This window comes from Melanotaenia boesemani, chromosome 15, assembly GCF_017639745.1.
Source record: "Melanotaenia boesemani isolate fMelBoe1 chromosome 15, fMelBoe1.pri, whole genome shotgun sequence".
Lineage (NCBI taxonomy): Eukaryota > Metazoa > Chordata > Actinopteri > Atheriniformes > Melanotaeniidae > Melanotaenia > Melanotaenia boesemani.
In genome coordinates this window covers 20,057,919-20,079,511 of record NC_055696.1, presented here as the reverse complement: position 1 = coordinate 20,079,511, position 21,593 = coordinate 20,057,919, and the positions used below count along the sequence as shown (strand labels likewise).

Genomic DNA, 21,593 nt, shown 5'->3' with positions numbered 1-21,593 from the left:
CTGAATGATGGAAAACTCACGCCGTCTTAGAATAATGAGGCTCTTTTTGGTGGCACTTTTAATGTTTTAGCAGTAAATTTGCAACAAAGCTGTCAAATTCTCAATCACAATACTGAGATGTTCACATAAGGTTTTAGTTAACTTAGTGAATGGAGGTAAAATCAGCCCCTATAAAAATCCTGCTCTCTGAGTTTCGGAGTCTGCGAGACAGTTGGTAATATTCCTGTTACTTGAAAATTTCCAAAACAATAAATTAGCCATCAAAAAAGATATCTGAGAGTAATCAGATTACTGTAATAATCAGCTTTTGTACGTCTACATTTTTCAGTCTACTATTGGGCTTCTTTCGTAGTACGCACGTAGAGACGTAACTTCCTGTTGTTTTCAGAACATCCGGTCTTTGTTGAACATGGCGCCGCCCGCGGTCTTAGCATTAGCTGCTAATATGGAGCTAATGAGCTGTAAAACGGACTAAATGTGAATGTTTTTACAGCATTTATACTCCAACGTCCTGCTGCTGCACGCCATCATGTTTTTCTTTTATGCTCACATTGCGACGCCGTCACTTCCTACTTTTAACATAAGATGTTGAAAGGACAGAAGCAACATGGCTTTTTGCCCATGCACAGATAAAAAACTAAATAAATCAGATATACAGGCACGAGTATTAGGGAAGAATCTAGGTGTGTTAATCTGATTTGTCATAATCAGATAAATGCCATTATCTGATAAAGGATATCAGATTATGCTGTATTATAATATATAATTTATTTTTAAATTAAATTAAGGATTGAGATTATTTTACATTCAGATTTTAATTTTAATTTCTTAACTTTATTTGTGTTATATTTTTAATGAATGAGTGAATGAATTAATTTACTCATTTATGGGTAAAATAGTTGATTATCTTGGAAATGCAACGACGTACCAAGTGAAAAGTTGTTCCAGCTGTCATGTGAACAAGCTCATCATTTTTACATTAAACAGCAATTTAACAACAAACTGCAGGAAACTTTCACAGATAAACAACCAAATACCCAGAAAGTCTCTTCCTTGTTGGACCTGGGATCTCTGGTAATGAGGAACGCTGTCCTGCAGGTTTTAGATGTTTTTCTGCTCCAGCCCACCTGATTCAGATTGAATGGATCCAACAGCTTGTGAAGTTCTGAACAATGACCGTTTAGTTTGAGTTTAAGTTGCATTTTCCTCATGAAATCTAGATGCTTGTTGGATCTGGGACGTGGCTAACGGCAGCACAGGTGCAGGAAAAGTTAGTAAAGTAACTGATTTTCAGTTTATTGCATATAAACTAGATACAAAGCAAAGCCCAGTAGCTGGATTTTAAAAGACAAATAAACCCTTTAATGAGTTTCAAGTGATGCCAGAGTCATGTGCAAGAAGCCAGCACGCCAGGAAAAGCCTCTCACAGACAGGAATAATAAAACATCACTCAGCCTTAAAGATCCCACATTCACAGACGTACCGTAATGACCTGACTGAAGAAGGCTGATGCAGAGGATGGGGGCTCTGGAGGATTTAAAGCAATGCTGGTAATCCAGGAATACTGCTTTAGCTTTCTGTCGTCAGTGTCTCCAGCAGGATCAGACACGTCTCTGTTGTTAACTCTGTCATTTTGAGCTTAGTTGGCCACAGAAAGCTGAGAGTGGAGGTTTCCTTAAGTCTTGTTTATTTTTAATTCAGCGTGAGAAGCTGCAGGTGATTTCTGAAACCTTCTTGATGCTGCATGTTGAAAACATCCCGGGGAGTCAGTCACAGGGTGTATGAAGCCGTAAATTACTCATATTTAATGAGTACATGCCCAGGGTCCATCAAACCGACCAAACCATCCCAGAGGGAGGGTGGGATGGGAGTGCTGATCTCAGGGGAAGCAGATCTGTTTTTCATTACCAGCTCCACTTGAGACCCTTATGAATCCCTCAGGAATATAAAAACTTGTCTAATTATTTTATGGAATCCATGTGATGACATTCACCTTTTATCTTCATATAAATCAGTAACTTTTTTGTTTTTTTCCCTAAAAAAACCATTTGTGGCACTTGTGTATGTAAAGTTTACTCATCACCTTTCTGCATTCACTGCTCGGCTTCGTGGTTAATGGCTTACACCATAAATTGACCCGAATTAAAGTTTAACTCTTTAAAGCCTGAGCATTTTTTTTTTTTTAATCTGAAGTCTTTATTTGGCCCTTTAACAAAATGTAAAACAATTATATGTACCGTTTATCACTGTGTGACGTCAGAATTATTGTAATGCAAAACTTGTCCACCAGGGGGCAGAATGTCTCAAATATGATACACATGTAATGTTAAGTTATCCAAAGGTTCTTTGCCTCCGGGTGGCAGCAAACGATTGGTTGGACATAGTGTCAGTCAAGACAACTGCCCAATCAGAGTAGCTGCATCCTCTTCACAGACTACTGTTTTCTAATCTGGACATCGCTGGATGTAACAGCTGGTTCCCGTAGCTCCAAACATTAACACAGAAAGAAAATCTTGAATCAAAATCCACTCCTTCTAATTATTTTTAGCCCTGGAGAAAGTGCACACACCACTGAGCAATGAGATGAAAACTGTTAAAAACTGTTAAAAACCTGGGGTAATAATGCAAAAACCAGCCGTAAACACAGCACAACTGATTCTGGGTTACATTAAAACTCTTTAGTTGTTCATTTTATGGTTTATTTCTAAATGTATGAATTATAAATGATTCATACTTCTGGAAAAGTCCAGTCTGTTCTGATTGGTCAGCTACTGTGGCCTGATGAAGCACCCCCCACTGCTGAGATCATTAAAGCATTAAAAAGGTTCCTAACTCAAGGGATGAACCAGTCTTGTGTTGACTTACAACAGACAACTTAGCAAAGAATCAGTTTTAAACTAGATCTTTAGGCTCTTTATTATCAGCAGCCTTTCAAAAGACACATCGTCTGTTCTTGTTTCTTTAAAAACCAGCAAAGATCAGATAGTCTGATGAACAGAAAACAGGATTTTTGCAGCAACAAGGTGATTCCAGAACAGCTGTTGCTGGAAACTTGGCTTATCTCAGCATGGAGGCAGAAACTGGACACGTGGAGGACAGAAGAGGAAGAGTCAGAGCTAAAAGAGTCCTGAGATGCACAGACCTTCAGCTGATCCATCTTCTGTTGGCCAAAGCCTCATCAGAAATTATTTCTATGACAACGATACAAGAACTGGACTGAAAATGAGGGGCAACAGGTCTGATAGAGGGATGGATCCTCCCCAGAACCAGGTTTCAACAGGTCTGATAGAGGGATGGATCCTCTCCAGACTGTGATGAAGAAAAAAACTGCTTAGACCAAATATTCACTTGAAGCTCATTAGTACTGAAATAAACTCTGATTTAGCTTCATAAAATGTATTTACATCATTTCTAGCGTCAGTACCTCCAGTAAAATAAACTCTGCAACCTTAAAAATCTTTGTGAGCCTTCATCTAGTGAAACATTTTTCCTAAACCTGATCGTAGATCCATCATTAGCACAAGTTTGCTTTCAGGATTTTCTGCCAGGAAACTTGCCAGTTTTTTTTCCTCAACCTCATCGAGTAGCAACAGAAAACCAAAAGAAAACCATCAGTTGCTTTTCTCAGGTCGGATTCAACAACAGCAACAATCTAAATCTATTCTTTTGACAACAACTTGCTCTAAACATGGTTCTAAACATGACTTTTCTACCAATGTATAAGATAATAAATAGGCTGTAAATAAAGTTCCTCTTTCTCTCCAACAGGCAGCCGGTGACCAAGAACACATTCAGACAGTACAGAGTTTTAGGAAAAGGTGGCTTTGGAGAGGTGAGTACTTCCAGCTTTTCCTCCTGAATTTCAATTATTATCTGTTTTTCTACATTTTCCAGACTAGGTGCTGCTGACAATATTAAATTAACTTTAGATGTGTTTGAAGTTCAGGTGAAGGGTTGAAATGAACCTTTTAAAAGCTGGGGTTCCCTAATTGGGGGAACAGATGAGGCCAAACTGTCCTGAAGTTTCTGTAGGAAAACTTTAATTCAGTTCTGCTTCACTTTATCAGAAATAATGTTTATTTATTGTTCAATGATCTGATGGAGGTTTACAGCTACAGCTGGATCATTCTAAGAGATATTCATATTTATCCGGAAATTAATTTAATTTTAATTTTAAAATTAAAATTAAAATTTAATTTGAATTAATTTTAGTTTTTTCATTTGTGCTATGTGCCATCTTCCTTTACTGTCCAGCAGTGAGACATGCAGCTTTGGAAAATAATGAGAGACCACTGCAAAATGATCAGATTCTCAGGTTTTATCTTTTAAAGGTGCAAGTATCAGTGAACTGAACAGCTTTGCTTTATTTTTCATGAAGTGCTGATGAAATTTCTCTTAATTTCCAAATCAATCTGTTGTAAACTTTAAAGGAAAAGAAATATAAAAAAATAGGAGAAATGATGCAGTGTTTGTAGAACATGAACATGAATATGATGAATTTAGAGAGAAAACATATCTCCTGTTCACTGTTAGACAAATTAACATTTAGAAATGATTATTTGGTGGAATAATCCTGCTTTATAATCATCGGTTTCACTCTTTCTGCTGAAAATCTATCCACCTTCATTTTGATGTCATTCTAGAGGTTTTCAAAAGGACTAGGATCATCCTAGCTGTGTGGCGTGGATCATTGTCCTGCTGGATATACTAACCTACTGAGTGGGGGAACACAGTCTAAGCAGAAGGAAGCAAATATGCTTCTTTTATTAACCTTAAAATGGTAACTGTGATGGATAACTTAGCCTTTAAATGATCTACAGAAGTTTTCCAGGTATTTATATTCCATCCAAGAGGTTTACAATCCAGCCTCATAATGTAGTGTTTATTCAGAGAGTCTATGTGGTAAATCCACAATGATCCAGGATGAGTAAACGAGCTTTGTATTTTAGGTATTATCATCATTTTGTTGAATTTACTTTGGGTGTGCTTGTTTTTAATATTTAACCAGTTCTCATCATGTAAAGCTGCTCTTACACACAAAAAGTGCTTTATAAATAAATTTTGATTTGATTTGGTAAAAGTGATAGAGTGTAGTGTAATTTCAAGTCTGACTTGATGGTAGTGGTTATGTTTGACTTTTAATGCATTAACTCAGAGGCAGATTGCATCTGTTCTGGAAAAAATTAAATCACCAGTTTCTACGGAGGCCTAGAATGGCCATAAATGCAATTTATTTTTTGATGCCGTTATCAAGATCACAAAGCTTGTTTTCATGAGAAGTAAATTTTTTTTACTGAGAAAATCAACTTTTAATTTTCCTTAAAAAAACCCTCTGTTTTATTAAAGGTTTTTAAGATAATTAACCCTTAAATTTCTAGTAGATCTTTGGCACCCCGAGCGCTATTGCTCATATTATGATCATCAGTGTCTGAGAAACGGTGGTGTGTAACTCTGTGATGGATAGTTACACTTTAGGTGATCTACGTATGTTTTCTAGGCTTTTACATCCCTTCCAGGAGGTTTACAAATCAGCCACAAAATGTAGTGTTTATTCAGAGACTCTATCTGGTAAATCCACAATGACCCATGATGACAGCATTATTCATCACATTTCCATCATAAAAATATCACTTTCACTACTAAGTTGCTAAAAGACCTATATTTAGACCTGGACATGATGATGAAGCCACTTCCTGTCAAACTTTCCACCAATCAGAGAGCTTAGATTAACAGTGATGTCCAATCAGGAGCAGCCAAAGATCAACCAGTGAGCAGAAAGTTCTGTGTGTCTGAAAAGAAGGAAAATAAAGCTCCTCTATGGCTGAAATAAAGCCAAGAAGACGTTTCTGATGCACGGTGGCGCCACAAAGCAGCTGAGCTGGAGTTGGTTTAGTGAGGAGAGCAGGTAAATGAATGAATGAATGAATTTATTGTAATTGCACAAAAATTACATCAATAATTATTGGCAGTGAAATTCTTAGATCCCAGGCTCTCCTAACAATGCTAAAACAATGTAAACCACATTAAAAATAGAAATAGAAATAATCGAACACAAAAAGCAAGAATACTACAAACAAGTTATACAATAAAATATATAATAAGCAATAAGAAAATGCTATTATTTAAAGGTGGTGTTGCTGCTGACATTTAGAAGTCTTATGGCCTGCGGTATGAAGCTGTCCCTTAGCCTGGTGGTACAGGCTTGAATTCTGCGAAACTGTCAGCCAGACGGTAGCAGACAAAACAGTTTGTGACTGGGGTGGCTGGGGTCCTTAATGATTTTGATGGCCTTCCTCCTACACCGCTGGGTGTAGAGGTCCTCCATGGATGGCAGGACCGTCCCGGTGATGTGTTGAGCAATTTTCACCACCCTCTGTAGACACTTTGCGGTGGAGGGCGGTGCAGCTGCTGTACCAGGCGGAGATGCAGCCAGTCAGGATACTCTCTATGGTGCACCTACAAAAGTTGCAGAGTATTCTTGAGTCCATGTTGAGCCTCCATAGCCTGCAGAGGAAGAAGAGCCTCTGTCTGGCTGACTGTGTAATAAAGTCAGTGTGATGAGTCCAGGTGAGGTCCTCACTGATGTGAGTAGCAGACTAGTAGCAGAAATAATAGGAAATGAGGAAAAAGTGGAAATATGGAAATATTTACATAATTTTAGCCTCATAATCTGACATCTGAGGCTGCCCTGAAAAATAATATCTGGATGTTGACTGGGATTGAAAGGGTTGAGCTTCTACATGGCTGTGAGTGTAAACTGATCCATGTATAAACAGAGCAAGTTAACATTTTTCATTGTGATCATCAATCATATCAGATGAGTCTTTATTGCCTTTTATAGACAAAACCCTGGCCAGTCAGAATGTGGTTGTGTTTAATGCTCACATGTCCGTGCAAAGAAACATTAATAAAAATTTATAAAAGAAAGTATTCTGTAAATGGAGGCTGTTTCACATGCTTTAATGAAGACCTCTGAAACGTCACGCTAAACAGGCTGTAACTGAATAGAAAGGTTCAGCCTTTCTAACTCATTCTTCTGTCTGGACTCTGAAAAGAAGAACTTTATCAATGACGTCTTAATCCCATTAGGCGCTGCTGAATGGCATCTGTGTGTGACATATTTGTGTAATAAGCAGAGTCTTTTCATTCCACACTCGTCTCATGGTGATAACCGATTAAGCATACGGGCGTCAGGTCATGAGATAATGAGGGGCATGAACAGAAGAGCAGGCGCATAGTTTATTTGTTTATTTTATTAATTCTTTACATGTTTATTTAACAGGAACAAATGCATATAAGATCACTTTATAAAATCACATTTACTAGATGCCGTGCATACGGGTTTCTAAACAAGGCTAATCTGCAGCCCCTGTCAATGGTTAGACTTACAGAATGAAAAACAGAACATTAAAATAGTATTTAAGAGAAATACCATAACTATTAAAAAACATACAATAAGATCAGTGTTCACAATAAAATGTAAAATGCTGAAAGCAGAAAGGAGCACAAGTATGAAAATGGAGAGAAAAAGAATATAGATGGAATGAAAGTGTGTTCAGGCTTACATCTACATGCATCTGACGTGTGATCCTGGATTATTGCATCTGATGTTCACAGACTTTCAGAAAAAGAAGGAAAGTTGTGATGAAGAAAACTAAATGTTCAATGAATTTACATTTTTACAGATTTACCAGGGATATGGTCTGCTTTAACCCCTTAATGTCTGAATCATTTACAATTAAATAAAAACAAAATTAAAACAAGAAAAATATTAAATAAAGAAAAAGACTGGAATAAAGTAAAAAACAATTAAATATTAAATAAATGAATACTTAAAATATAAAGAAATGATAAATAGTTTATATTAAATAAATGCACAAGGGCGAATAAAAGCAAATAAATTGATTAAATAAATTACATAGAAAAGGAATATGGTCTGCTTGAACCCCCTAAAGTCTAAATTTATTTATAATTATATAAAAAAAAAATTAATACAGGGGAAAAAAAGAAAATGACTGGAGAAAAATTAAGACAATTACATATTAAATTAATTATTTACAATTAACAATGAAAGAAATAATAAATAGATAATATAAAGATAAATACATAAGAGTGAATAAAAGTTAATAAAACAAGTTAGATATAAAAGGGACATTATCTATGGAAACCCCTTAATGTCTGAATTATTTACAATTTTATAAAAACAAAACGAATACAGGAAAAAACAACAAAACAAAAAGACTGGAATAAAATAAAATGCTATTAAATATTAAATAAATTAATAACAATGAATAAATAAAGAAACAGACAGGCATATTGTAGAAACACGGCTCAGTAGGCATCTGTGTCTCAGATAGTAATCAGACACATTTGTTGTGTGTATTCCTGCATTTCTATTAAAAACTACCAAGATTTTACTCATACAAATACAAAAACAAGGAAGGTCCTTTTGTTTTTTTTTTTAACTTCTAATTTCAATCATAGCTTTGTTCTCTCATAAATGTCAACTCACAAAAGAGTTATGACAGTTTTTATTATACCTTCATCAGGGCTTCATTTTCATTTGCGTATTTATTTTTCAAGAATATGCAAATCCTGAACTCTTCCTTTCTTTTTCCCCCATCTCTGTGTTTACAGGTATGTGCGTGTCAGGTACGGGCCACGGGGAAAATGTACGCCTGCAAAAAGCTGGAGAAGAAGAGGATAAAGAAGAGGAAGGGAGAGTCCATGGCACTTAATGAGAAACAGATCCTGGAGAAAGTCAACAGCAGATTTGTTGTAAGCATCCACAGTTAGTCTGCTGCATAAAGAAATCTGCTGTCCAGCGAAGGTAGAACGCTGTTACACAGAAGGAGAGAAGCTGAGAAAACAAAGGTTGGAAAATTAACAGAAGAGTTGTAAACACTGTGTAAAATGTACACAAACACAGGATACAATGATTACCAAATCTGACCAACCCATATTTGATTCCCAGTAGAAGATAAATGGCATATCAGATATTGAAACTGATCTGAAATATGAGCTAATAGTGAACATGATGGCCGCAACACATTGAAAAAGTAGTTCCAGGGTGATCAGCATGGTGTAGCATCCCCTCCTCTTTTAACGTCTGTAAACGTCTGGGAAGTGAGGAGGCCAGTTGCTGGAGTTTTAGGAGAGGAATGTTGTCACATTCTGGTCTGATGCAGGATTCTAGCTGCTCTACAGTCCTGGACCTTTGCTGCTGGATTTCTATTTCTGTGATGCTCCAGATGTTTTGTATTGGTGAAAGGTCTGAACTGCAGGCAGGCCAGTTCAGCAGCTGGACGCTTCTCCTGTGGAGCCATGCTTTTGTGATGGATGCAGGATGTGGTTCAGCATTGTCTTGCTGAAATCTGCAAGGCCTTCCCTGAAAGAAATGTTGTCTGGATGGGAGCAGATCTTGCTCTAAAACCTTCAGTTTTACGTTAAGAAACATTTTTCTGAAATTCTTCAATAATTTTTAAATCCAGATTGTCTCAGATTGATGAACCTCTGTTCATCTTTACATCTGAGAGACTCTGCCTCCCTGAAATGCTCCTTTTATACCCAGGCATGTTTCTGACCTGTTGCAAATTAACCTAATTGGGTAAATATTTTACCTAAATATTAAATATTTATACATTTTTTAAAGTGATTGGTTGTAAGTAAACTTATACAATTTGGCTTCTTTGATGTCTTTCAGGTACATGAACCTCTTTCAGGTTGATGCTTTACTGTACTGTAGAAAATAATTTCACCAGAATTTTAAAACTAAATATTTTTTCCTCAAATTTCCACTAACTCTTTATTTACTTTTAGCTTATACAATTTATGACAGTCTTAGCTCATATACGTTAATCTTGGGCTTTATCTGTTAGTAGGCCTGTCGCGATAAGCAATAAGTCAATTAATTGAACGATAAGAAAATAAGAGCACGATAAGTTTGCCGGCCGCGATAATTTTTATTAGTCCCCCCTTTACCATAGACTGTGTATGACAATAGGTTTCACTATGGAGTATTTCGACTAAACGCTCTGGTTTCTTGCGGAGTGATCTCTCTGGTGTCATACTTGACAGCAGCATGTTGCAGCACGAGCCGGTAAGCCGCATTTGTTTTGCAGGGCTGCCAACACGCAATGGCCGTGAGACTTGCGTATTTAAGTGGCTTCTCACGCTCTTGCGCTAAACCTCCGATTCTCTTGCTGAAATATGTAAATAAGTCGAATGGAGAAATAATAGATGCAAGCACCTCCTCTTTTATCATTTCGCTGCTCCCCACATGTAAGCAGAACACACACATTCTAGCTTACGACGTCAGTAGCCCCCACTTCCTGGTCTACCGTAATAACCCCTGTAATCCGCAGGCACATTACGCAAATAGAGTCAGCCTATATACTAGCGTATTTGACAAAATACACATTAAGAGCAATGCCGGCTAATCGAGAGGTTTGGGAGGATTCCCAGTGGGCCGCATTACTTTTGGGCCGGCGTCCCGGCGTATGTGAAAAGGCGCTTTTATTTATTTAGTTTATTGATCTTTGAAAATGTGTACTTGCATTATTATGGCATATGTCATTATATTAGTTGAGAATGGTCTCAAAATGACACATTAGCGCTTTGCGCAATATTATCGTTTATCCCGATAATTTCTGAGAAAATTTATCGTACAGCTAAATTTGTTATCGTGACAGGCCTATCTGTTAGTCAAATTGTGGTAATAGCTGGTTTCAGTTTGAATTAAAAAGTTTAAGATGAAGTTTGTTAATTTTTTCTGGAGGACATTAGCTGTGTTAGCATTTTTGTGATTAAGAGTTTGCTTATTTGCCTAAAAAAACCTAGTCTCAGAGCAAGCAACAATACAGTATTATGTCTAAACAAACCATTGTGACATTAACCTCATGTTGCAGCTAGCTTTTATAACATTACCGTTGTAGTCAGCTGTATTAGCTGTGTAGTTAGCCGTGTCACTAGCAGTTTGTCAACTAAATGAGCTGTGTAGTAAATTGTTTACTTTTTAAAATTGACTTTAGCAGTGTTGCTAGCCGTCGTTGGGCATTAAGTTGGGCCATTAGCTTGTCTTTAGCCGAATTGTTAGCATCTTTCTGTTGTTTGAGTTATTTCATTAACGTTTAGCTTTGTTATGCATTTATGTTGCATTAATGGTCTCCTAACCTTGTGGCTTTAGCTATCAAACTAGCTCTTTTTCTTTTAGAGCTCAGTAAACATTTAACATAAATTTAAAGGCTAAATAATTAGGGTTTTTTTCTGTGAAAATAATTTTAAATGTTTTCATTTGTTGCGAGAGATAAAAGGAAGCTTCCCTATTAACAATCTGTCTCTCTACATCAACAATGTCTTTGGCAAGCTTTTCTCCTATAAAAATAGGAGTTGCATGATGGAATGACTTCGGTGCACTGTGTAGCTCTTTCCTACTTCCTGGTTTCTTAACCAATCATGTGTGACTCCCCACAGTTGCCAAACAACAGCGCAACATTTGGTATTTTTGTTGGCAAAAGAGCAGCAGCCTGCAGGAATGGAAGCTAGTAAAAGAAGCGGACCAGAAATAGTTTCAGAAAAACCGATGAAGCCTCGGCATCCTGCTAAAAAATGCAAACGACCAAAAATGGAATAAAACTAGGATCAATATTGGAGAATCTTTTGAAAGGTGGAGAAGTCTGAGAGACCAAATTAATTTCAAGATGGATGTAGAGCTAGCAAAGTTTCTCCTCATCAAGTAGGCACCAGAATTTTGCTTATATCAACCAAAGCGTTTATCTTGATTTACAAAATAGAAGACGGAAGAACGCTCTCCGTGTTTTTCTCTTTCGACTGCAGTTCTGATTTGAAACACTAGGGCTGTGTCCGAATGTGCACCCTACGCCCTAACCCCTCGTTCACTACATAGGGCTGCACTACATAGCACACTACATAGTGCACTCATTCTCTTGGCGATTCGGACACGAAGCTGCCTATTTTTCTCCTCGCCGCAAACCATGTGACTACTGCTGTCACCACGGCAACCACAACCCGCATCAAGATTCCAAATCCAATCCAAAGTTTTTATTTTTATTTCTTATGTTGTAGTTTATTCTTTGTTTGTTTGCTTATAGGTAATTTCACGCAACTCGATTTTTTCGTCTCCTTGCGCCATGTTGAGCTTCTGCCCACAGTGCATTGTGGTCTATAGTAGTGACCATCGATGCTCACTACTTTTCATGATACATTGTGGGTGATTTTGAGTGCCCTACTTTTTTCTCTCTGGACATTCAGACACTCTGACAAAATGGCATGACCCCTATATAGGGCACTATGTAGGGAGTAGGGTGCACATTCGGACACAGCCTAGGTGTCAATGCTACTTATTTCACATTTAAATTTGAAATTTAACATTAATATTAAGTATTATTTATTGTAAACGTATCTGAAAGTCAGAAAATGTTTGGTATTAGACTGGATATACAGAGGAGCAATTCTAAATTGCTGTGTAGCTTATAATGCTTTCCATGAGAAAAATTCAACTGTTAGCAGCTATGTTGATTGCTATGTGAGTAGAGAAGCATCCTGAAGAGTTTTATCTTCCCTAGCAGAAGCAGGAACAAATTAAATGTTAAGACAGCAGCTCAGAGAAATTTGTAAAATAAATATTTTTAACATGACCTTGTTTGGTCTGACTTAGCTTCTAGATCTGGTCTGACTTTGAGGAGAACTTTGCAAGATCTGCTGCTGACTCCAGCTTAAAAAAATACCAGTGTCAGCACGATTATGCAACATGGGTTTCATTTGTTTATTATCAAAATGGGTTTGGTTTAGCAGGTGAGCCTGTCATGATTTATTGTACAATTTCATTTTTAAAGGGCTCAAAGACAATTTGTGGTGCACATGTGGTTTTAGTTATGGTCTGTTTATGGATTATATGCAGTCTAACACTGAGTTCATCCTTTAATCTTGACATTTTGAAGATTTATTAACATCTTTCTTCTAAAAACAAACATTTTTATGGTGAAACACCTCAGATTCACCCCTGAATTTGCAGTCTAAGTCAGTCAGATGTGATGTATGCAACACTAACAGTTCCAGCTGTTCAGTGTTTTCATTCAGCTTATTTGATTTAAATGGCAGTCAGTCAGCTGCAGCATCACTCAGAGATTAACCTGGCTTCAGACTTACAAATTCCTGAGTTTTGGTTTTAGTTTTGCAGATGAAATTTATCACTTTCAGCTGATCCTAATCATTAAAACACTCCGCTGCTGTGTCCAGGTGAGTTTAGCGTACGCCTATGAGACGAAGGACGCTCTGTGTCTCGTACTGACCCTCATGAACGGTGGAGACCTGAAGTTTCACATCTATCACATGGGTGAGGCGGGTTTTGATGAGACGAGAGCCATCTTCTACGCTGCAGAGATCTGCTGTGGTCTGGAGGACCTGCACCGGGAGCGGATTGTCTACAGGTAAGCTGTCATAATGCCCAGATGTGTTTGTCTGGTTGGTGTTTGATTTGGCTCTTATTCTTCATTCTTTCTTCCCTTCACACAGGGACCTAAAGCCTGAAAACATCCTGCTGGACGACCACGGTGAGTCTCTGTAGTGGTAGGAATTTTTAATGTATTTTTCTCTGCTGAATGTCAAAACGCAGACATAATACATTTGACTCAGGTTCCCTTTGAATAATACAGCACTCCAGCGTACAGTGAAAAAAAAAATTAGATCATAATTCTGATAATATATGTTATTGTTCTTCATTATAATGTATAATTGCTATAATATTTTCAGTGTCTCAACTGGCCACTGTATTTAGGAAATATAAACATCTCTGATAGTTGTGATTGAGGCAAAAAAGAGAAATCAGCAGTTTAGCTGGTTAGGGTGCCAAGATTGGGTATAGAAGTAGATCCACCAAAGGATGGGTCATGGCTCCCTACTTTGTATCAAACTCCATCAGAGAATCATTAACAAATATTTGGCAATGACAGATTGTAAAGAAGTTTGGTCTTTTAACATCTGTAGAGCAGAATATTAGTAAAGATGCAGGGAATTTGCGGAAATGTGACAGTGGAAAGAACAAGGGCAGAAACCACTGTTGGATGGTTGGGACCTCAGGAAGCACTGCAGGAGAAATTGTCATAACACCATAATCAGTAGACAGATGAAACAATTTTTTAACAATACAGTTCACCTCTGGATCCAGAACCAGAACCTGGATTACACAAAGAAGAAGACATATACGAACTCTGTAGAAACAGTGCCAAGAGTTCTTTGGATACCAGTTCATCTTAGATGGACAGAAAAACCGTGGACACGTGTCCTCTGGACAGATGTATCCACATTTCAGCTGATACGAGTAAAAACTGCGCCTGAATCTACATTCCAAAGATGAGAAAGATCATTCAGGCTGTTGTCAAAGAAGAAAGCTGTGATATTATAGAGGACATTAGTGTCCATGGAGGACGCCATCTGTGTGATGCAGAGGTGGATGTTGGAGTTTTGGAGAGACATATGCTGCCATCAAAGAGACATCTTTAGAAAGTGTTGGGGTATCATGAAGAGGAGAATCAGACTAAAACAACAAACATAGACTGTAAGGAAAGGACACAGATTCCTCAAGTTTCCAAGGAAAAAATCTGATGGAATACAGTAAAAACATGATTCTATTACAACTTTTACTGAGTTTCCACATCAGATTTTAGATACATTTACCCTACTGGTTAAAAGTCTCATTTTTTTCTGAAAAAAAAAAAAAAAAAAAAAAAGCATTTTGGTGGTAAAGGAGACTAACATCAAGACTGTGCAGGAAACACCTTCACTTTTAAGTGTTATGATGGTCTTTGTTATTTTTATATCACCACACAACTTTCTGCACATTGATATTTCAATTTTAGGGAACCTTTCCTTTAACCTTTTGCAGTTCATCACCTACCTTTGTACCTTTGTACAATTTAAGCTGTTTATTGGACTTGAACTGCAGTGAGATGTTCTAAAATAGGGGTGTCAAGCTCTGGTCCTGCCATGTTTTCCTGCTCCAACAATAATAATAATAATTCATCAGATTTATGTAATGCTTTTTCTGACACTCAAAGACACTTTACATATGAAAACCAGACAACAGAATAAAGAATCATGGAAAGGCCAATTTGTTCTCCAGTAAGTCCGAGTTTCTGATGGGTTGTGGTGTGAGGTCCAGAGGGGTCTTTAATGAAAAATGTTGGAATTTTAATGAATTTTAAATTATTGAGTCACTGTGCAGAGCTTCATAGCCTGTTGGATCCATTTCATTTGAGTCGGGTATGTTGAAACAGGAGACATGGAAAACCTGTTGGACAGCAGCCCTCGCCTGTTCTAAAACCCTTGACTGGTAGTGTATATTTTGTAAATACAATGAAGTTAAAACAATATTAAAAGGAAAATAACACAATTTCATTGATGAATTAATCTTTCACTGAAGCACATTTTTCTGAGCTGGAGACTGAAAAGTGAATTGAACAACAGTTATTCTGCTGTCAGACAGCAGGGGGCGCTCTGACGCCATCTTTGATCTCATCTGCAACCACGAGCCGGTTTAAAGGAAACTCTGTCCTGGAGTTTAACCAGTTCAATAAAAGGAAATAAAATGTTTAGTTAACCTGGGTTTGCATGTTTTTGTGTGTTCAGGCCACATCAGGATATCAGACCTGGGACTGGCGGTCCATGTCCCGGAGGGACAGACCATCAAGGGTCGGGTGGGAACTGTTGGATACATGGGTAAGAAACCTGACTGCATGTTAGAACAATTCTGAGGTTCTTTTACTTAATTCTGAATTTTGTCCTCGTAGTTTTACAACTAAATCAATGATATAATTAAGGTGAAACGTGACGAGCAAAAACCCAGTTTTATTCGTCACCTCAATGGTCAGTTTTGTGATTTTTTTTATTTTATTTTTTTTATTCCTCATAACGGCTTCTTTCAGACTAGTGGAAAGAAAATGTCAAAAATAGACACTATAAGTATTTATTTTACAATCTTCTATCTGGATGCACTAGTAAGTTTCTTTAAAATAAACCTAAAGTTTGCCTTTTTACACAGTGTGCAGCGCTACGGTGGCCATCTGCACCCTGTCATGTTTGGTATCGTTTGAAAGATTTTTCCCTGCTGTACCGTGTGGTTTAATGCAAACTTCACTGATTGGATCTGATGTCTGTAAATAGTGTTTTATAACAAAAACATAATATATATATTGATTTATAGAACATTTCATTCCAAAAGCATGGTGAAAATGGAGGTTATGGTTAGGAAAATGGAGATACAGATATCAAAAACCTCCTCTGTAAAACCTTTTGACCCTAATGTATCAATAAAATGCAAAAACAATGTAAACCTAGATTAATCCAGTGCTCAGATCTTTTTCTAAAAATGTATGATGCAGATTTTGGCTATAGAATACCTTATTTGCATATTTAAACAAGATTTGCTATACAAAAAAAAAAAAAAAAAAAAAAAAAATACTGGTCTCAGTGTGAGGAATAAATCAGGGAAGCTTCATGGTGATACCAGTTATACTAGAAAGGTGAATGGTGAAAATCGTCTTACATAACCCAGGTATTAGTTGGATGCAGTTAAATCCAGTTAGATAAAAAAAAGTGCTGCTCATACATCAAAGATGGAGTAATAACATTTTCATTCTTTGCTCTCTGGTCTTTCCCCTCCCTCTGTCACCTCCCTCCTCAGCTCCAGAGGTGGTGAAAAACGAACGCTACACCTTCAGCCCTGACTGGTGGGCGCTGGGCTGCCTCCTGTACGAGATGATCGAGGGCCAGTCGCCTTTCCAGCAGAGGAAGAAGAAGATCAAGAGGGAGGAAGTGGAGCGGCTGGTGATGGAGGTGGAGGAGCAATATTCCAGCAAGTTCTCTGAAGACGCCAAGTCAGTCTGTAAAATGGTGGGTGGACATCAGACGAGCTGCCGGAGTCTCCTTTTCATTTCTGTAAATCACTCCCATCTGCTTATGTTCTACCTAATGATGGAGTTTATAATCCTCTCTCGTTTGCCTCCATTGTCTTACTTAAATCTCACAATATTCATAGTTTAAATGATTGATTAGGGCTTAAACTGAAGGTTCCAAAAATGTGGAAATAAGAGAGACGGAAACATTAAAAGGTTACTTGCGATAGTTTCCAGCTAACTTGAAACTTTACTGCTTATTATTAAAACTTTAACACTTATTTATGTGCAGAATCCACATGAGAAATCTACTTGCTTTCTACTGTATAATGTCCCAAAAATAACTATTTTCTGAATAAAAATTAACCATTTTAACAGTAAAACAGCAAGAAAACAAATCATGTTTTGGCCAATAGGAAACTATTTTATTCTATTCTGTTCTATTCTACAGTCATTTAGCAGACGCTTTTATCCAAAGCGACTCACATTTGAGAGTAAGAACAACACAAGCATGAATTCAAACAAGATGTATTGTGTATTGTGTATGTATTGTGCTGCTTTTTTTTTTTACTATTTTTAACAATTAGGAATGGCTTAATATTTATTAATAACCACTGAGTGGTTAAATGTTTCATCCATGAAAATGAATGGAAATTATAGTTTATTTGATGAATATCAATTGCTCTTTATATTCTAAACATAAAGTAAAACATAAGCAGCCAAAACAGTGAAGCAGCAACATCCTGATACAGTTTCTGGTTACAGCAAAACTCTTCATCTGTACGTGTAATTAATCTGTTAAAGCTCCACCTTTCACAACATAATGTCAAACATTATTTATAAAAAATATTTATTAAACAAAATGATGTATGATGATTTTATAGCAGTTTTTGTGCATGGCCACTTTTGGCCACGAAGGTCACTAAAGGGTACTAAATTAATCAATAAAGTATAAAAGACATAGAAAAAGACCCTGGAATTCTCAAATTTGTCTGAAAGGAAGCGTAATTGTAAAGAGTCATGCCACTAGACGCAATACGACCGAAACAATCACCTAGTTTAAAAAGAAAAGAAGAAAAAGGTTAAAAAGAAAATGGACAAAAAACGTCAGAGGACATAATGGTTGACATGGACACAGTGTATAATGTGGGGGAAAAAATAAATAACAAAAATTACATGGCTCCCCTGCACCCTCTATGAACCCCCCTGGGGTTTATAGATCCCCCGTTGGAGACTGCTGCTACAGAAGATGAAAAAATAAATTAAAAACCAGATGACCCAGCTTTCAACCAGCACTTAAACGCACCATGTATTTGGTAAACTGTGAGAATTCTGGATAAAAGTGTATTAACTCCTTAATGCCTGAAATTATTTAGTATTATATTATAAACAAAATAAATGATGAGGAAAAAAATGATCTACACCAAAATACAATAAAATATTAAATACATTAATAATAAATAAAAATAAATAACAAATAATATGAAAATAATGCAGAAATAAAAGTGAGTAAAAGCAAATGGATATATAAAATAAATAAGTTTGATTAAAAAAATAAACAAACAAACAAACAAGGGCCAGAACGGATTTGTTGCAACTTTGAGACAAGTGTCACAATGTTAAAAATCCCACGTTCATGTCATCAGATGCACACACGTGTTACACGCGTTACACGTGTGTTACACATTATCTGCACAGGAAATTTTTTAAACACAAATAAATCACATCTTTGAGGTTGACGATAAAAAAATGGCTAAATATTAATATTAATGTGTTTGTGTAAATGTGTAAATTATGTGTTTATGTGTACATTTATTTTACTTTTAAATTCCTTGACATTTGCGTGAGAACTTGAACATGTTTGCAAATATTGACAGTTACACAATAGATGGTTTCCACATTGGCAAATAATGTACGACACATTTGTTACCACCAAAGGGTCCATTTTCCCTCCATACCCACTGTGTGCAGACCACAATGAGCCTGTTTACACAAGCATCAAAATTAGATATCTGGGAGTAATCAGATTACCTCAGTAATCCTATCTGACACCTTTACATGCACTTGTGAAATACGGAATGCAGGAAAACCAAGTCTACATTTACCAGTCCATTATAAGGATTTATTTCAGTGCATGCGTGGTGATGTCACTTCCTGTTATTTTTAAAACATTTGGTCTTTGTTGAAATTGGCGGTGCCCACGGCCTTCCCCATCACTTACATTGACACGTAGAAAGAAAAGCACCGTGAAACAGGCTTTACTTCTTTACTCATGCCATATTAAAAATCTGATTTTTGCATTTTCTTGGGGAGAGAAGCCGATTTTGGACAGAAGCTCTTTGCACGTGTGCAGATGTAAAATATGAACTAAATCAGATATTTGTGCAGATCTACATTAGGGCTGGGCGATATGGCCTAAAAGTAAAATCTCCGATTTTTTATAACCAAATCCGATTTCCGATTTTAATCGATTTTTTTTCCTTTTCTTTTACAAAACATAAATAAACTTATTAAAACATTCATTTGTTTATATAGATGAATGCTAGCAAAAATAAAGCATATAATGTCATAGCTCTTCCACCATATAAACGACTTCATATCTTACATTGAAATATGCGACACAATGCATCCGTGATCTCTTTCCATCTGGATCCTTATCATACAGGATCCACTGCAGGAATAATTCCCCTGATGAAGGTTGTCTATTAACAAGGGTTTGCAGCATTTCTCACTGTAGTTATACGTACAGCTAAATCCCAGGCGTGAGTGAAGGGTCACTTTCCTGAAAATCTGTCAGACAAACACCGTTCTGGTGTGGAGGGAGGGCTAAGTCTGCTGCTAACTAACTATGGAAAAAAATCCCGATTTTCAAAAAAATTAATCTCCAGAAATGAAAAATTCGATTTATCGATTTTATCGATTAATCGCCCAGCCCTAATCTACATTTACAGGGAGGAGCCTGCGCAGCACCCACTCCTCATTGAGAAGAATAAACTACGTTCATATACGTCAGTCTCCAAACGTCTCCAATACTACCAGAAAAAGTTGATAGATTTGTCGCTAGTCGCTTAAAAAAAAAAAGGTCGCTAAGTTGGCAACACTGCACACACCATGTTGGTGTGTGAGTGCGCCCCCTTGAAGTGAGGCAGAGTACTGTTTGCTTCACCTGCTGACTTTTCTCTGCACTTTATTGTTCGATAAACGGGAATATTTCTCTTACAAATACATTAAATACATTACACAGACTGTAGAAAGTCATGGCATATAGTAAATATTTCTGTAAAGTTGATATTGGCGACATGCTGAGGAACAGAAACGGACACATGTCATGCAACCCAGTTTATATAGGATGGCACAGTCAGAGCTGAGGCACAGCTCGCCCGTGGATTTGATTGGGAAATACTCAAATGTGATTTTTACTTAATAAACTGTCAAAAACGTGTCATACTGAAAATGCCTTTTAACACAGATCAGTGGAAAATATTAATATTCATTTTATGTTTTCTTTTTCTTTATCATGTGCCTCACCTGCCTCCCTTGACCGCACGTCACTGTGATATTCTGATAAAGGATATCAGATTTAGCTGTCTACATGACCACTTGAATTATCTAATAACTCCAGAAATCAGATTTTTGGTGTGCATGTAAACGGGTTCAGTGGGGAGAACTAAAGTTCTTTGGTTGGTGTTGATCCAGTAGCTGCTTTTAATAGTGAGCTCTGCTGAAAGGCTGATGGTGCATCACCCAAACTCTGTAAACACTGACTGTTAACGTTGATCTAAAAACGATTGATAATCTTTTTACACATGAAATCCTGTGTCATTGATTACTGATGTTTGATAAAGTTTTAAAGTTTTCCGTAACACAGATCTTCATGTTTTCTTTTGTTTTAACCCTTCAGCTGCTGGCCAAAGATCCTGCAGAGAGGCTCGGCTGCCAGGGGGGCGGAGCTTCTGAGGTCAAAGGTCATGCCATCTTTCGCTCAATCAACTTCAAACGGCTGGAAGCCGGCATGCTACAGGCGCCCTTCATTCCTGATGTAAGTCTGCTGTTTTATGCTGCTGAAACTGGAAAGAAATGACAGATATCAGCTCATTTCTCCTTTATGAGTTTTAATAAAACCTCTGGATATTTTTTTATATTGTGTATTTATCATGTGTTGCTGGTCATTCAGTTTAAATGTATTCATATACCTTCATTCCTGCAGCAATCCTAAAAGTTAAAAAATAAAAAAATATATCTTTTCCTACTTTGTGATGTTCCCATTACTTCTTCCAACCCTTAAAAGATGTTCTAACCATGAAGATAACAAGTGAAGAAGAGTTCCAGGTGTTATTTTTCCCATTCTTCCTGCAAACACACCTTCAGTACGGGGTGTTGTTGCATTTTTGGTTGTGGATACTTCCCGACATCCCTGGAAAAGATGTGTGAATGCACTGCTGCTAATTTCCCATGAAAAAATAAACTTAACAGCACCAGGAAAATAGATTTTTCAGGCTTTGTCAGGAATTTTTGAGGAATCTGCAACATTTTGGCCTCCATATTTTTACAATAAATATGTTGTCTTTAAATGAAGTGATCAGATTTTCTGGTTTGTGGTTGTGGGAATAGATTAAAAATATTAAACGCGATGACTAAAAGGCGTCTCAGACCTCTTTAAATAGCTCCGCAGCCCTGTACTCT

The 21,593-nt window shown here is 37.0% G+C and overlaps 1 protein-coding gene across 1 annotated transcript in view; it reads left to right on the top strand.

The window, feature by feature from the left end:
- Window positions 1–21,593, top strand: part of grk6 (G protein-coupled receptor kinase 6) — an 87,432-nt gene that overhangs the window by 62,102 nt on the left and 3,737 nt on the right. The window contains exons 7-13 of the mRNA XM_042008673.1: window positions 3,769–3,832; window positions 8,638–8,778; window positions 13,258–13,448; window positions 13,534–13,571; window positions 15,646–15,735; window positions 16,700–16,908; window positions 20,812–20,949. Of these exons, the coding sequence (XP_041864607.1) occupies window positions 3,769–3,832; window positions 8,638–8,778; window positions 13,258–13,448; window positions 13,534–13,571; window positions 15,646–15,735; window positions 16,700–16,908; window positions 20,812–20,949 (871 nt within the window). The remainder of the gene's footprint in view (window positions 1–3,768; window positions 3,833–8,637; window positions 8,779–13,257; window positions 13,449–13,533; window positions 13,572–15,645; window positions 15,736–16,699; window positions 16,909–20,811; window positions 20,950–21,593) is intronic.